The sequence below is a fragment of the Cavia porcellus genome, unplaced genomic scaffold (genome assembly GCF_034190915.1).
Source record: "Cavia porcellus strain 051 isolate PalLab524CR breed Dunkin Hartley unplaced genomic scaffold, mCavPor4.1 scaffold_15, whole genome shotgun sequence".
Taxonomy (NCBI): Eukaryota; Metazoa; Chordata; class Mammalia; order Rodentia; family Caviidae; genus Cavia; species Cavia porcellus.
In genome coordinates this window covers 60,398,898-60,415,778 of record NW_026947498.1, presented here as the reverse complement: position 1 = coordinate 60,415,778, position 16,881 = coordinate 60,398,898, and the positions used below count along the sequence as shown (strand labels likewise).

At 40.2% G+C, this 16,881-nt stretch overlaps 1 protein-coding gene across 38 annotated transcripts in view; it reads left to right on the top strand.

Moving 5' to 3' along the window:
• Zbtb20 (zinc finger and BTB domain containing 20) overlaps positions 1–16,881 on the top strand; it is an 838,748-nt gene that overhangs the window by 796,642 nt on the left and 25,225 nt on the right. For all 38 annotated transcript variants that reach the window (XM_063225304.1, XM_063225278.1, XM_063225281.1 and 35 more), the window contains one exon: positions 6,548–8,152. In XM_063225304.1, coding sequence (XP_063081374.1) covers positions 6,548–8,152 — 1,605 coding nt within the window. The remainder of the gene's footprint in view (positions 1–6,547; positions 8,153–16,881) is intronic.

The window sequence follows — 16,881 nt, the reverse complement described above, 5'->3', positions numbered from 1 at the left end:
GGAGGGCTATTATGGTTGGAAAGGCCAAATAGAAGCCATTAGAGTTGCTTTTGTCCAGGAAAATAGTAAGTCAAAAACAGTAGCACATGGCCAGAGGGATCACGCAGACTAGTGCTGCCATTAATGCTCTCTATCAGTTAAAGTACCAGGACCATCTGAGGGGTTTGTTGAAGTCAAAGAGAATAAAAAATGAGCATCAGGAGAAGGTAATTTCAAATATCAGCTTGGACCACATGACCAGTTACAGAAACAAGGACTGTAATTATCATGAGTATTTTCTTACTATTTTGTTTGGAATACCTCTGAACCAGGCATAGTGGTGCACGCTTCTAATCCCAGAAATGAGGGACTCTGAGAAAGGAGAATTGCAAATTTGAGTACAGCATGGGTAATTTAGCAACTTAGTGAGACCCTGTCTCAAAGCAAAAACTAAAGAGAAAGGGCTGGGGATGTAGCGCAGTGTGAAGACCCTGGGTTCAGTCCTCATTACTACAAAAAAATGTTGTGCTTTATATGTTGCTTAATATATTTACATGTATTATATATATATATATATATATATATATATATAGATAGATAGATATATTACTTTCTATGTGTGTATATAAGAAGACATCTTTTTTCATTCCTCTCTTCTTTTTATCATGTTACATAAGATATGTTGTATATCTCTAATTATTGTTCATTTCACTTCATAGTAGTAAAATCATAGATTATCAGAAGATAAGAAAACATTAATCCTGGATATTACTTCATTTTATGGAGAAGGGATTAGGGTGTTTTCAGTTATACACAGGATAATCATATGTATCATGTTAGGTGAAACTCTTGCTTTGTTATGATCTTTTTTTAGAAATCAAGTACAGCTCAAGGAAATTACATGAGTACCAAGTTGACAAGGAGTAAACTTTGGATAGTTAATTTTAGGTGTCAGTTTGTCTGTATTAATAAATTACACTACAATCTCAAAAAAGTTTGAAATGTGTTCCCTAAATATTCTACAGATTTGTATTAACTGTGAAAGGGAATAAACCCTGATGAAAACCAAATTCAAACTAAATTAGTATTTATCTTCAACAGTTAAAACTACATGGTTCTTCCAGACTTCTAATTTTCAGCTGTCATTAGTACTGTATTACCTACATTTCTCTTTCCTTTCAGTCTTCTTGTTGCTATTAATTATTCTCTCTTAAAAAGTATATTTTGTCACTTTATTGAGGATTATTTACATTGTCATATAAGATAATAGCAACTGTCAGTTCTATAGCTCTGATAAGTCAGATGTATCTCAATTTCAGAGCTCTGATTATTGAAAATACTTAACAGTTTAAAGAAAGATATTTGAGTCTCAATCTAAGAGTCTTAGTTTGGGGAGAACATAGACTTCTATGAAAAAGTCACTGACATCATCTGTATAAAAGTACAGATGTATTCATTTGTGAAAACTGGAGATACCCCACCAAAGCCTACAAATAAAAATTTTTTAAATGCTTACAGAGTTCTCTAGAAATGTTCCCTGAATGAAAGGAAAACTCAAGTTAAACTAAAGATATACATTTCTACAGTATTTACCTTAGTAGTGTTGTAAGCAATCTAAACAAGTTAACAGTTTTAGTTATATTGATGCAGCTTAAAATAATAAGCAGTGACTACAAAAACCCATTCAGCAATTTATATAGCTAGTGTGTTCCTGGAAATATGTTTGAAAACCAAATTTCTGTAAGTCAAAAACAGCGGATTTATGTTCCATGAGAAGAATCCTGTTATCAGAGGCTAAGAAATGTGCTGAAACCCTTGATGGTTCTTGCACCCTAGGTTTACGCATCCTGTAAGATAGAGAGGAGAGCTCTCTTTAGAAGATGACCCAGAGCATCCTCCTTTTCATCCAAGAGTGGGAAAGCAAAACTGTACAACTGTTTCTCCTGCAGGCTGCTCACCTTTCTGTGGTCCCCTCACAGTGGTTTTGACAGCTGGAATATGCTAAGCATATAGGGCCATTATCAGAAGGAAATTTTGCTCTGCCTGCTGCCCTCCACTTGCATGGATGATTTCCCCAGTGCTCACATCTACCCTTCAAAAATGTGAAGATGTCAGTGATACAGGAAGAAAGAAGAGGGAAGTACAAGGCCATTTGTTCTGGCTGGTAGGGCTCAAGAGAGCCCTCTTAGCACGTAGGTGTTGGCAGAAGATTGGGAGATTAGGGATGCCAAAAACAGATACTTGCTTTTTCCAGAGTCTGTTGACACTTTCCTACTATGACCACCTTGACAAGTAATGCCTAATATGTAGTAGTTTAAGATAATCATTCAGCTCCTGATAGAAAAAAAGATCAGTCTCACTGTACAAAAGATGTCAAGATTGGAATTAATATGATAAATCAGGCTAGGCTGTGGAGACTTGGCTACCCCAGCCCTATTTTATATGCTGACCCACTTACCTCGTCTGAGCCTGGTGCCCCAGATTGAAAGCCCAAGGGCTTTCAACCCTGCCATTTGACTTGGACCTATTGCCTTGACCAAAATTCATATTGGTCTTAATTTGAGAGCTGATAGTTCATCCCGTCATAGAGCCTTCAAGTTCCCACGCCCACCCCCAGCACCTTACTTATCCTTGCACTGGTTTCATTTTATATACCCTTTCACTCTCCCAACTGAGAAAGGACTGGGTTTCACACCTAATTAAAAGAGATTGTATTGCCTCCTCTTTCTTGTTCATTTTCTCTTATCACAGGCAGCTTTTTATTCTCATGCTAAGTCCTATCCCTGGACCCTCAAGCTAAAGGGACAGGCCAGAACAAAGTTCCTACACAGCAGAGAGTCACACCCTCTGCCACCTATTTTACCAGGCAGCCTTTCCCTGCAGAACTCATCCCCGATTCAGCTCCATTTATAGCCTACCATAGAACATAGTCACAGAGACTACATAACCACATGTGATTGCATGTTTCAAGCTGAATACCATCACAGGCTGACTTTATGTTTTTACTTTGGTGGCAAGGGTATAGAGCATTATGTTAAACCACATAGAGAATTCTTTTCAGCACTTTCTGTTTTAATTTGCCATCATTTCTATGTTCATATAATTGTGAATTTTTTAGAATGGGGAGGCAATCCTCAAATACACAAAAGTTGTGTAAAGTTGTATCATCCCGTAGTATGGAGAGGACTGGAGTTTGGAGGGGAGAGAGACTAGTTGTTATGTGGGGTTTTTGTTTTATTTTGTTTTGTTTTGATTTGAATAGCCCAAATGCCTATTCAGTGCCAATCTAGGAAACAACAGATTTAGCATTTTCACACCATTCCTTCCTATACAGTCCTTGAATAAGCATCTAATCAAGATTTGTTTTCAATGGGGAACAAATCTTCTACAGTAGAGTATTTCAGTTTTATTCCTTTGGAATCTATACATTAATGCCCATTGGATGAAAAGGACATGTTCACAAAAGCCTGGACTTTGCCTTGCTGTGGCAGAAACTTTTCCCACTGTATTAGTGATAAAAATAAAAGAAAGCCTGGGAAAGAAATTGCCTCAGCATTGTGTGCTGCAGGAATGAGATGTGCTTGAATAGAGAGGCAGAGTCCCCCATCGCATCTGTACCCATATCAGCAGAAAAACGATTCAGCTTTTCACAGCTGTTCACCACAGTGTGGGGCCAGTATACCTAGGGAAATGTTTATGAATTATGTCTGTAAAGATCCAACCAGGTTTATCAGGCCAGGTTGTATATATGTGTATGTTTATATTTCTGTTTGTAGCTATTAATGAAGTTGATAATGTAACTCAGATTATTTAGCAAATAATCTAATTCTTTGTATGGAATAAATGTGAAATTTAATTTGGTTCAACAAGCAGCTTGAATTTTTCTCATGCAGTTGTGTGTGTGTGTGTGTGTGTGTGTGTGTGTGTGTGTGTGTGTGATGACACATTTTGATGTTGGTCATTTCTTACCTCCAAAGCAATCTCTAGCATAAATTTCAGTGCCTTTTTTTCTGCTGAAAATAAAGATGGCCCTAGATCTTGAGCATTCCAAGTTTTATGCCTCAAGGATCCACTGAATACAGAGCAAGAGGCATCAAGAAGCATAGACTAATCCCAACCTTGCCACTTGCTATCTGTGTAAAATTTCAGGCCACTAACTTGAACACCTTGAGAGGCCCAACTTCTTTTTATGTCAAATAGGAATAATAAGACCTGTCCTGACTGTGAGAGGATTGTTAGATTGTTGTAAAAAGTAAATGAAATATTACAAGTGAGAGAATTTTGTACACACTGTAATATACTACATGGCTATTGTGAGAACTGTGACAGAGATGCTTCCTAAAATTACTTGAGAGATGACAACTCTGGTGTTATGATCAAATGTGTGTTTCACCTGAGTACAAAAAAGTTATTAAAATTAGTAACTCCATCCTCTCTAGAGATGATGATTGCACTGCCATCTGTTTGCAACCAGTATTCCCACCTATTGTTTTACTTAAAGGAAAGAGTGACAGCAAAACTGTACTTAGAAAACTATACTTTCATGCCTGGATAGGTTGTTTCATTTCTTGCATTGTTCGCTTTTTAAAAGTTAGATGTTAAAACCTTAAGTCCTAAAAACATGAAAACCATGCTAAGTCCTCGGTAGGTATAGCAGTAGCAGGAGAAAGTAGTAGGCAAACTTTTAACGCAGCTTTACAATAAATCTATGGGCACTGTCAGGGCCAAAGTATGTAGTATAGTGAAAGCTGGGTTCAAAGGCCAGCTTTTCCATCAGTTATTTATGTACCCTTGAGATGTTCTTAATTTATCTGGCTTCCATTTCCCCATCTATGAAGTGGGGATAATAGTAGTAACAACATGATTGCTATGAAGATTAAATAAAATACATATAATGGTATGACAGTGCTTGATACAAGGTAAGCTCTAAAAAATGTTTGTTCTTACTCTTTTGTGGTACATGGATGTGTACCTCAGCAAGAATTTAGAATTTTGTCTATTGACCAAATTCCTGAACATCCCTTTCTGCATTACTGTGGCCTTCTTTGGCACCGTGTCTTGTATTACGACAATTATAGGGAAGTCACTGTGATTCTTGATCTGGCAAGGAAAATTTGTTTCATGTAAAAAACATGAAAGCTGTGTCCACAAACAGTATGTCAGCTATGTAACAGACCCCATGAAGGTGGGAAGAAAGGATTATCTCACATAAATTGATGTAAATTTTATCACTGAATGTGAATACAGAGCTTGCAGGCGTTTATAAAATTCAGTTCACTCAGCATGAGGATGACCACATAAAGCAAAGCAGAAAAGCTAGAGGAGTCCAGACTTCCCTGAGCAGGTCCTATATCACCAGGAAGAGATAAAGAACCTGAGAAGTGGGCCTTGTCCATTCTGCAGACCATGAGCTAGACAGGAGTCGGGGCCACGGGCTGACCATCAGTACTGGGACATCCTTGTTTTGAAAGCCCTCGTACCTGGCTTCTCCTAGACTGATTGTTCAGTTGTGAAAGCAAGAATGGAAATTTGGTTGAAGGATGATTTGGAAAGAGAGCTTCTAGAGAGCCATCTAAGAGATGAGGAAGAGAAATTTAAAAAGCCTTAAGACTTAGTGCTGTAGCCTCCTGTTTTCTTTCTCAATATGGATCCAAATGCTACTAAAATTATCTAGTAGCTGCACAGCTTAACATTCATAGTTAGCAGAGGGTCAGGGTGGCAATGGGTCAGGTACCACATAGCTGACTGTTACCTTCCTCCTGGGAGCTGTTTCACAGTCATCCACAGCAGGTGCATCAAGCACCCTATTACCTAGGATAAGTGTGTGTCCTGCTCATGGTTTCCTCCTGCTCTCCTGGCCTAATTAACAGTGCACCTCTTCACTCTTAAAGTGCAGTTTCAATGATACATGTGATCAGCTTCACTAAGCCTCAGAATATCACCTGCATCACACATAACTGTTTAAAGTCGTGCTCAAACAGGTTGTCAAAGATGATATAGAAAACAGCCAGTGAATGCCCCGTTAGCTAGCAGATTATATTTTGTGCTAGTCTGTCATCTGGATGGTGGCAACTGATAGATATCTTGGTCTGGTTGAATTTTCCAAGAATTTCTGCATACATGATGTGAGTTATTGTAATATACTATACAAACTAATAGAATACTGTTGCTTCTTTGAATAAAATAAGGAACTTTGATAAACTGGGGTAAATGTAAACTTTCCAAGAACTTGAGCCATGACTTGTTTAAAGTGGAGTTAGCGTTCCCTGAGAACAAATTTTCCATTGCCACTCAGTTCTGCTTTGCTGAAATTGTAGGAATAGCAGGCAGATGACCCACGTGATATTCTTTTGACTGAAAACTTCAGATGAAACTCTGGGGGATTAATATGAATTCCATATCCAAAAGAGCTGGAACACTAAGGTGGGAATGGAAGCCCTGTTCCTCTCCCCACCTGTGTCTGCAAAGAGGGTGCTTTTAGAATTGCTGCCTTGGGACTGTGTGTTAGGAATGCAGTCAACTAGGTCTGATCCATGCCCTGTTTTTCGTCTGCCTTGCTGCACTGCAGGTGACATCAGTTGCAAGGGGATGACCGAGCGCATTCACAGCATCAATCTTCACAACTTCAGCAATTCCGTGCTCGAGACCCTCAACGAGCAGCGCAACCGTGGCCACTTCTGTGACGTGACGGTGCGCATCCACGGGAGCATGCTGCGCGCGCACCGCTGCGTGCTGGCAGCAGGCAGTCCGTTCTTCCAGGACAAGCTGCTACTGGGCTATAGCGACATTGAGATCCCGTCAGTGGTGTCAGTGCAGTCGGTACAAAAGCTCATTGACTTCATGTACAGCGGCGTGCTGCGCGTATCACAGTCGGAAGCCCTGCAGATCCTCACAGCTGCCAGCATCCTGCAGATCAAAACCGTCATAGATGAATGCACGCGCATAGTGTCGCAGAACGTGGGCGATGTCTTCCCGGGCATCCAGTACTCCGGCCAGGACACACCGCGAGGCACTCCTGAGTCGGGCACGTCTGGCCAGAGCAGTGATACAGAATCGGGCTACCTGCAGAGCCACCCACAACACAGTGTGGACAGAATCTACTCAGCGCTCTATGCTTGCTCCATGCAGAATGGCAGCGGTGAGCGCTCCTTCTACAGCGGTGCGGTAGTCAGCCACCATGAGACTGCGCTCAGCCTGCCCCGCGACCACCACATGGAAGACCCCAACTGGATCACCCGCATCCACGAGCGCTCGCAGATGGAGCGCTACATGTCCACCACCCCTGAGACCACACACTGCCGCAAGCAGCCCAGACCCGTGCGCATCCAGACCCTGATGGGCAACATCCACATCAAGCAGGAGATGGAGGACGATTATGACTACTACGGGCAACAAAGGGTGCAGATCCTGGAGCGCAATGAATCAGAGGAGTGCACAGAAGACACTGACCAGGCGGAAGGCACCGAGAGCGAGCCCAAAGGCGAAAGCTTTGATTCAGGTGTCAGCTCTTCTATAGGCACGGAACCCGACTCGGTGGAACCACAGTTTGGGCCTGGTGCAACAAGGGAAGGCCAGTCAGAGCCCACGCAACCGGAGCAGGCTGCTGAAGCCCCTGCTGAGGGCAGCGCACAGCCAAACCAACTAGAAACAGGCGCCTCCTCTCCTGAGAGAAGCAATGAGGGAGAAATGGACAGCACAGTCATCTCTGTCAGCAACAGCTCCAATAAGAGCGTCCTGCAACAACAGCCTTCCATCAACACATCTATTGGGCAGCCATTGCCAAGTACCCAGCTGTATTTACGCCAGACAGAAACCCTCACCAGCAACCTGAGGATGCCTCTGACCTTGACCAGCAACACACAGGTCATTGGCACAGCTGGCAACACCTACCTGCCAGCCCTCTTCACTACCCAGCCTGCAGGCAGTGGCCCCAAGCCTTTCCTCTTCAGTCTGCCACAGCCCCTGGCAGGCCAGCAAACCCAGTTTGTGACAGTCTCCCAGCCCGGCCTGTCAACTTTTACTGCACAGCTGCCAGCGCCACAGCCCCTGGCCTCATCTGCAGGCCACAGCACAGCCAGTGGGCAAGGTGAAAAAAAGCCTTATGAGTGCACTCTCTGCAACAAGACTTTCACCGCCAAACAGAACTACGTCAAGCACATGTTTGTACACACAGGTGAGTGTAGGCTCCCAGAGAGGCCTGGCAGCAGGGGGTGAAAGAGGCTGGGAGAAAGAAAAGGCAGGGCTGCAGGTAGAAAGGAAGGTTTGAAGTCATCTTTCAGGTTTTGAAGAACCCCCACTGGTCTTCTAGAAATCCCAGCTGTGCCTAAGTCATAGGAATAAAGTACCCTGCTATTGAAAGCAGGAATCTTTTATGGAAAAGGGATTTCCTAGGGATGTGCAGCCCACAGAAGAAAAGAATCAGGACGTCATATAGGCTATATCCAAGTACTTGACTGTCAGAGATAGTGTGATAGAGCAGTTTAGAGCACGACTTTGGTTTAGAGCCAAATCACTTGGGTTTGAATTCAGGCTTAGCCGCAGTCAAATATTGTTACCTTGAGAAAACCAATTTTTCTATACTTCAGTTTCCTTGTTCAGATATTGAGAATAACAGTGTTATACATTCCTTATAGTGCTGCTTTTAAAGATTATATTAATTAGCATAACAGTACATAACATTATGAAGATGTCTGGGCAGAAGATTATAGAATTGGAGCAGTGTTGAAAGTTGTATGGAGATTCTTTCAACTAAATAGAAGAAAATTTTGTTAACAATTGAAGCTGCTCTACATAGATTGCTTCCAAAGGAACTGAGTTTCTCTAACTAGAGGTACTTAACGACAGATTGGTTGAATAATTTCATAGGGATGGTGTAGAGGGGATTCAGTCATCAAGATGAGTGTTGCCTTGGATTATATAATTCCAGAGCTAAGATCACCTGCCTCTCAGTCGGGACTTTTTCCTAGTTCCATAATGGGATAGATATAGGAATGGGAACGCTGTGGATGTGCCTCTCTATGAATGACCATCTACACACATATGATTAAAACACCCCATACACTCTCTGTACCCAGAATGCTTACCACAGTGATGACATCATACTGGAAATTCTTATGAGAGTTCACTCTTCTGGTAAACCTGTGGTTCCAGATAACCCTATTAAATGACAAATAATTTGCCAGAGAAAATTTGAATTCTAATACATGAAAACAGGTTAGTTCCTTAAAGCAGACTGTTTCTTAGCTAAAACTGTTGTGATCTGAGATAGGACATAAAACATGTATGTTTATATTAAAGAAAAAACAACCAATAGATATGGAGATAAGATACCCAACAATGAAGTGAACAACTGAGATAACACATTATTAGTACATTATTAAAATGAACTTTGCATTCTTCTCAGTCTAACTCCAGTCAAGACATTATGTAAATCAATTCAGATGTCTTTATGCAGATCAACTGTATTTAAAGATTATAATTTTCATGCCTCCAAATAAACAGTGACTCACTACAGAATTTAGGAAAAGGTAGATGCAAGTCACTGTGTCTACTTGGGGTACATGTGAATGCAATAATAACCTGAGATCAATCAAGAGAAGTTAATCAATTAGTAACATTTTATTTATGTAGCAACATATGACAGAGTGCTTTCAAATAGTTTGTGTCATTTCTTCCTCTGAATAGCAGTCTTATAAGACATCGAATTAAGGCTTAGTGCAAATAAGAGACCATTTGTGGAAGTACCTCTTTAGCCAAAGTTGACTTTGTTGATCTTGTATCTGTAAACATCTGTTGTCTTCTTAAGTGCATCTCATCCAGGAGAACTATCAGATATAAAATTCACACATTTTTATTAGACCACATATTGAAATATTGCTTTAAATCTGTAATATTAGATGTTCAATGTATTGCCAAAAATTGCCTTTTTTGAGGCATATGTCCAGTAGACTAAACACAGGATTCTGTAGTTAACCCATTAGACAACCAGTGATAGATTTGCACACTAAGACGTCATAGATCCAGAGAGCTATAGGTAAAGCCATTCTGTATATCTGAGTTATGCAGAAAGTGTGGCTTTCAGAATGCTAGCAAACTATGAAAATGTTTGTATTAGTGTGTATAATGTGGCCCACATCTAGAAATAATTAATCATGTACATATATCAGCTGGGCCACACATTTTTAAAATGCAACACTTTCTTCCCTTTCATTCTAGAATTATTTTGCTGTGGTAGTTTGGGAAGGCCATCTGTCTTTTAAGGCTTTGTATAACTAGAAGAATCTCTAACACAGCAAAGTTTAAGAAAAATTGGTCAGATTTTCAAAATCCAAGGTAGCTTGAACATGTGGAGATAATTAAGGACCTCAATTCAAAGTGGTCCACATTTGTGAAGTTCTCTCTACTTTTTTAGTACGACATCAAAAAAAAAAAAAAAGCAGGACTTCATAACTGTACAATGTCATTTTCAATGACAAAAACCCAGAGGCAAGGTTCAAATGTTAGTATGAAAAAGATGTGGAAAGCACTGGGGATACTTGGAAGAGCAGAGGTAGACTTGCTGCTCTTACCCATGGTCTACCTGAAAAAAATCCCACCAAAAAATTTATCATCATCACCTTCACCCCCCTCCACCTGGGAAATGTTTGAGTTTCTTTGCTCTGTGCTTCATCTCTGAATATGCACTTCGAACATGTTTCTTTCCATGGGATTTATACAGAATCAGTGTGATACTCCTAGGGCTGCTTAGACTTCCTACACAATGATTATTTTTTTATTCCTTCACAATTGTTACAACAGTGAAAGAAATTTCCTTACCTAGTCATTCTTATCTACTGCCAAACAAACTACAGTAGGACTTCTTTACTTCTCAGAATTTTTCATATCATTTGCTATAGCTTACTAAGAGTTGTGAAGAGAAACCATGAGGTTAGGAACTGTTTGAAAGCAAAGGCGTTAGAGAAAAACAAAGATAGGACCAACAGTCCTGGTATGGAAGGCATAAAACTCTCCAACCAAGGGGGAAAACAAGCAGAGGTCAGAGCAGACAAGTGTGCAAAAGAAGGGATGTTAGAAGAGTGAGCACTGGATGACTCACACAGACATTGAAGCACAGCAGTGGGAAGAATTCAGATCACTGTGGAGCGCTGTGATCTCCATACAAGGAGCATGCAGATTCTCTCTCCCACGCTGCCACGCGTCTTCTGTCTGCACTTTGCGTGAAGCTTATCAACCTGTGCTCTCCCAAGCCCTGATTCACTCAGAAGCTGAGAATTGCTGCTTAGAGAGCTGGGCCCGGGTAATGAGGAGGAGAATGACATCAGATTGCTGTCCTATACACTGTTGTTTCCTAAAATTCCACTAACAGGAATCTGTTTGAAAAAAGTAAACCAGAGTTATGGACAAAAGTTGATTTTGTAGTGTTTAAACTGTGCTACAGAAGCTATCTTTCAACTATGAGCAGTGAGCTGAGTCTTCCAAACTACATAGGTACCATGACAAATGCATCCCTCCTGATACTGAGCAGGACAGCACTGATTTGTGTTACCATGTGCAGTCATCTCCATACACTTCCGTTAGAATGTAAAGTCTGAAAAGGCAGGAACACACCTATAAATGCATATCATATGCATCAACATACCCAACATATAATACTTTACAAATAGTAAACATCCAGTCATATTTAATCAATGACTGAACTAAAGCCTTCCACAATGGTGTCTAACCACTTCCCAAGGATGACTTGTCTATTTTGTGATGTAGCACCATAGATATATTAATTAATTTTCTCCAAAGATCTGAACATGTTACAAATACCATGGATATGTTACTTTACTCTATGTTAAAAAAAATACCACACATAATAATTGGAATGACCAGGATGGCTCTGGGGTATTTATTAACCTCCAAATGTAGAGATACCAGATTTAGCAAACAAAAATATAAAGCAACCATTTAGATATTAAATTTGATTTTTCAAATAAACAAGAAGTATGTTTTTAGAATACATTCTATGCAAAATGTATGACATACCTATACTAAAATATTATTTATTATTTTTGTGAAATTCAAATTTAAGAAAGTGTCATATATTTTATCTGGCAGCTCTTCCCAGGTGGAACTGTCTTTTAAGATCCAAACTTAGGATTTTTGCCTTAAAACTCTATAAATGAATATGGGCTAACATATGTACTTGCTTAGCAAATGTTTGTTGAGTGAGTATGTAAATGAATGTTTAAAAATGTAGGCAAGCTTTCCAGGAGAACTTAATTCAAGGAATTTATACATAAATGCATTCTTTTCTCAGCAAGACTTTTAGACTTCTTTCTTTCTCTCTTTCTTTTAACTAGCTAGAGAATATATTATACATATTTCTGTTTTTCCACTTACATTTTTTTCACCAACAAAAGGTAAATACATTGGCTTTTTTCTAAATCGTGCTATCAACCCAACCATTGGTGACTGTTTTTAGCCCATTGATATCCTTTGCACATAAGGTAATTTTGCTTATTACTTGAAGAAGCTCAGGTATTTCAGCCGTGAATTCAATATAAATAGATACAGCAGTAACATAACAGCAAAGGTGACGCCGAGACAGTGTGATAGTCTGCGGATGGAGCTTGGACTATTAGTGCTGTTAAGACAGTGAGGACAAGGGAACGAGCGTGACGCTGGAAGCAAAGCCTCCGTTTACCACTTTGGGACTGAGGAGTGATTAGAGGAAGTTCTTTCTGGGTTCAACCTGAGCCTCAGTTTTGAAGATCTTAAGAGTATTTATTTTATATGGTTGCTCTGAGAATTAAGTAATTTATGTGAAAGCACTTAAGTATAAGTGCTGTAAAACTATCAAAGCCATTAGGAATATATGTATTACAGATGTTATAGTGGCGTCATACATTGTGTGATGTAGAAAGCAAGAACTTGTTTGCTGACAAGGGAGGGGAAGCCATCTGACTGGGGTAGGGTCTTCTTTTTCCCAGTACCGGGAATCGAGCCAGAGCTCACAATGAACTACATCCCCTTCTTTCCTTTCTTTTTTTTTTCTTTTTTCTATTGTTTACTGATTGAGCCAGGGTCTCCAAAAGTTGCTGAATTGCATAGACAGGCCTCGAATTTGCAGTCTTTCTACTTCTGCCTCTCACAGTGCTGGGATTATGGGCATGTATCATCATACCCATCTTGACTAGTATCTCACACTTACCTATTATTGATTTTGGGGATGTAGACGTTATTTTCTGCAGATATTAATATCTAACCCAAGCGTAAATTTGTAAGAGAGGGTAGGTCCCGGAATATAACTCAGTGGCACAGTGCCTGCCTGGGCAGTGCAAGATCCTGACTTCAATTCCTGGTAACACTCTCTCCCCCAAAAAAGAGAGTATGTAATACGGATGATGTTCCTTGAGATCTTCAGAATTCTCTGTCTCTGTCTCTCTCTCTCTCTCTCTCTCTGTCTCTCTCTCTCTGTCTCTCTCTCTCGTCTCTCTCTCGTCTCTCTCTCTCTCTCTGTGTGTCTCTCTGTCTCTCTCTCTCTCTCTCTCTTCTCTCTCTCTCTCTCTCTCTCTCTCTCTCTCTCTCTCTCTCTCTCTCTCTCTCTCTTTGATACCGGGGATTGGGTTGGACTCGAGCTCTTGCCAGGCAGGCACTGTGCTGCTGAGTTACATCTCCCCCCTGGAATTCTCCTTACCACCAAAACATTTTAGTTTCACTGAAGCCACAGATGTTTTGTCATTGCAGGTGTCCCTAGTAGGCAGTCTCTCCCAGCCAGTCACCAAGAATGGGCCAGACAGGTTGGCAGGTGATCATGCCAACTGTATCTGAGGGGCGTGGGCCCTCCTCAGACCTCAGCTCTCTGTAGACGAAGCTCTTCAGCCAGTGGCCACTCCATACAATTTCCTGTGAGCACGCTTCCATTGATGACACTGCACCTTTCTCACTTTCTGGTCTCATCTTGATTTTTCTCATTCAGAGGTTCTGTTCTGCACATTCCAGGACACCTCAGCTCTCCACTTTCTTTTTCATACTGCTACTTACTGCATCACTGAGCACCCTGTCTTGGCTTTTCGACCTCTCACTGTCACTATTATGCTACAACAGAGGACAGAGAGGCAGGGGGAGCAGGAGAGGCCGGAAGGAAGGGCCTTCTGAACATGGCCAGATAATAACATTCACTGTTCTTTCTGCAGCCCAGAGAGAGCCTAGCTAGAAGGAGGAAGAATCAGGAAAATAAGTGAATTCTTGCTAAGCCTGAAATACAAAAGTCACACTTCAGCATCAGGATTTCTTAGCCCATTACAGTGGCTGTGGCTGGAATGTGAGGTTTGAGGAGAAGCCTCTGCATCTTCTAACTTAAGCAGCATCTTTCTCCATTTTTGTTGTTGTTGTTGCTTTGTTTGTTTGTTTTTTCACTTCTCAGTCACAGCAGAGGAAATATCAGAGCTGGTCAATGAAGGAGTTGAAGGGAGAGCACTGAAAAATGGAGGAAAACACACACTTTCACCCCTTCGCTGCCCTTGACAAGGCAGGAAAGGCCACTACCTTTCCCCTCGGTTGTTCTTCACCTGCTGTTTAGTTTCTCTGCCTCCGGTATTCCAGTGACTGCTTGATAAGAAATCCTCTGTCTATTCTGTCTGTTAACATCTTATTCATGATACCACTTATTTCATTAGCATAGATAATTAACAGACTATTGAATAGACTATAAGGACTATACTCTTAGCTATGAATTATACAGCTGCTATGTACTTGTTTGCTTTATTGATTACCTGGAGCAACTTTTTAAAATTCTGGATTGGATCCCCTATGCCAGATAAGTCATCTCTAGTTGATTTCATGTATCTTCAATTCCTTTGTGTTGAGGGAAATAGTTTAGTTTTCCTTAAAAAGATCACATGTTCTATACTAAGTGCTTTTTCTCTTTATTTTTCAAAGCAATGTCACAAGAAAAGTACTTATGTATTATTTCCTATAGATAGGGAAACTGAGGATAAGAGAGGTTAAATAACTTGCCTAACTCACTCAGCCAAGGAAATAGAATTCGTATCTGATTTCTACATCTTTATAGACCCAAAATGGATCACTTTAAAGTAAAGGGATTCACATGAATTTGCCCTTAATGTTACAATTTAAGTATCCACCTTGCTTCTGGTATCCCTTTGTGACAAGTGAGTCTTCTTATTTCTGACCCTAGGCTCAAACCCAGAAAGCTGTCTGATGATATTTATCTTCACTTTTCCTTTCTTCACTTGGATAGCAACAATCAACAGACTGTGTCCATTTCATTTATAGTTTCTATATCCCTTATAAGAAATAGGCAGGAAAATCCGATAGAAAAAAGAGTAACATTCCATACGAGTGATATTGCTCCAAATCCATACATTTAGAAAGGAAAATTGTGGACACTTGAGAAATCTGAAAATAATACCTTGTTTAACTAAACAGTTCCTAAACTGTCCACACTCCATCACAGTGTCTGAATAATTATAGAGAGCACCTTCCTTCAAGGAGCTCCCCAGTGCTTTGCAAACATTTTTCCTCATTAGCTAGCATACCACTTTTCTGTGGCATGGAAGGGAACAGGATATGTTGTCCTACTTAAAATGTGGAACTGCTAATGCATTGAGTAATTGAGCAGGTTGCCCTCAGGTCATTTGCTGGCAAGGCCAAAAGTAGAGTCCTCTGGCCTTGTGGGCCACTTGGAGCAGAAGACCAGCAAATGTACAAAAGGCCATGGCAAGTGCTTGGTACAACTCCTCCCTTACAGAAAGCAAAACACCTAGAGAGCTGAAAGCACTTAAAAAGCCCAGGGTCACACAAATACTTAATGGCAGAACTGATACTGCATGCATACAAACAGCATCCATATATATGCTATTGAGAGAAAAATGAAAACTGTGAAAAATTAATTTATAGTCAGATGAGAAGGGTGTGAAAGTAAATGGCCTTTGTCAGTGACCTTGCCTTGGGAAAAGCACAAGGTGAAAGTTTCAAATAGCAAGAACATTGAGCACAGACAAAGTTTCAACTTTCTAGCAGCCAAAATACCATCTGGAATTTAAGGCATGCTTCCCACTAAAGGTGACAGGTGGACGTGTTTTAAAAGCTGTTTGGCCGCCTATCATAGCCACTATAAATTGTACTGAAAGCACAAGGATAGCAAAGACCAGCTGAGTTCCAAGCATGTTTACAGCTGACAGAAATGTTTTAACTAAAAATAACACACATGACTGTCTCTCTCAGGGAATCTCTCATTTCAAAAAAAAATTACCAAAGTAAACATTATGCATAGGCTGAGCTCTGCAGCAAACTGAGATTATTAGCGATGTTCCTTTTCTAACTTCTTCTATTTTAGTCTAACACTGAGCTAAAATGAGTATTATTCTCATCTAACCCCTGCGATCCTGTGCATCATATCATTCCATCAGTAAATCTCTAAACAAATCCTTTTACATTTGAAAACACAACAACAACTAAATGGGAGAGAAGTATCAATACTTTAATGTAGTTCATCTCACCTATCAAGCACAGAACAACAGAAACTGAGAACAAACAATACAAACACAAACAAGTGTTTAACTATCCACAGAGATGTCATTGATCCATGAACTTGCCTTATAGAAGAATCGTCATGTTGTAATTCAGTAACTGAGAAATATTACTTACTTTACTATTTTTAACTAGCTTGATCATTTGGTTCCTAAGCCAATGGCAAATCACAGCAGTAAATGAAGAGAGAAAAAAAAAAGGCTAAGAAAAAAAAGAGAATAACTATTTTAGACACTGACCTAAGTTTAAAAAGCATATGGTACCATTTAATGGGGGGATGGCCTTGTAATAATAACATGCAAGCATTCCCACATCACCCTTGGTGGTCTGCAAAGTGATTTCATATGTATTTTCCATCAA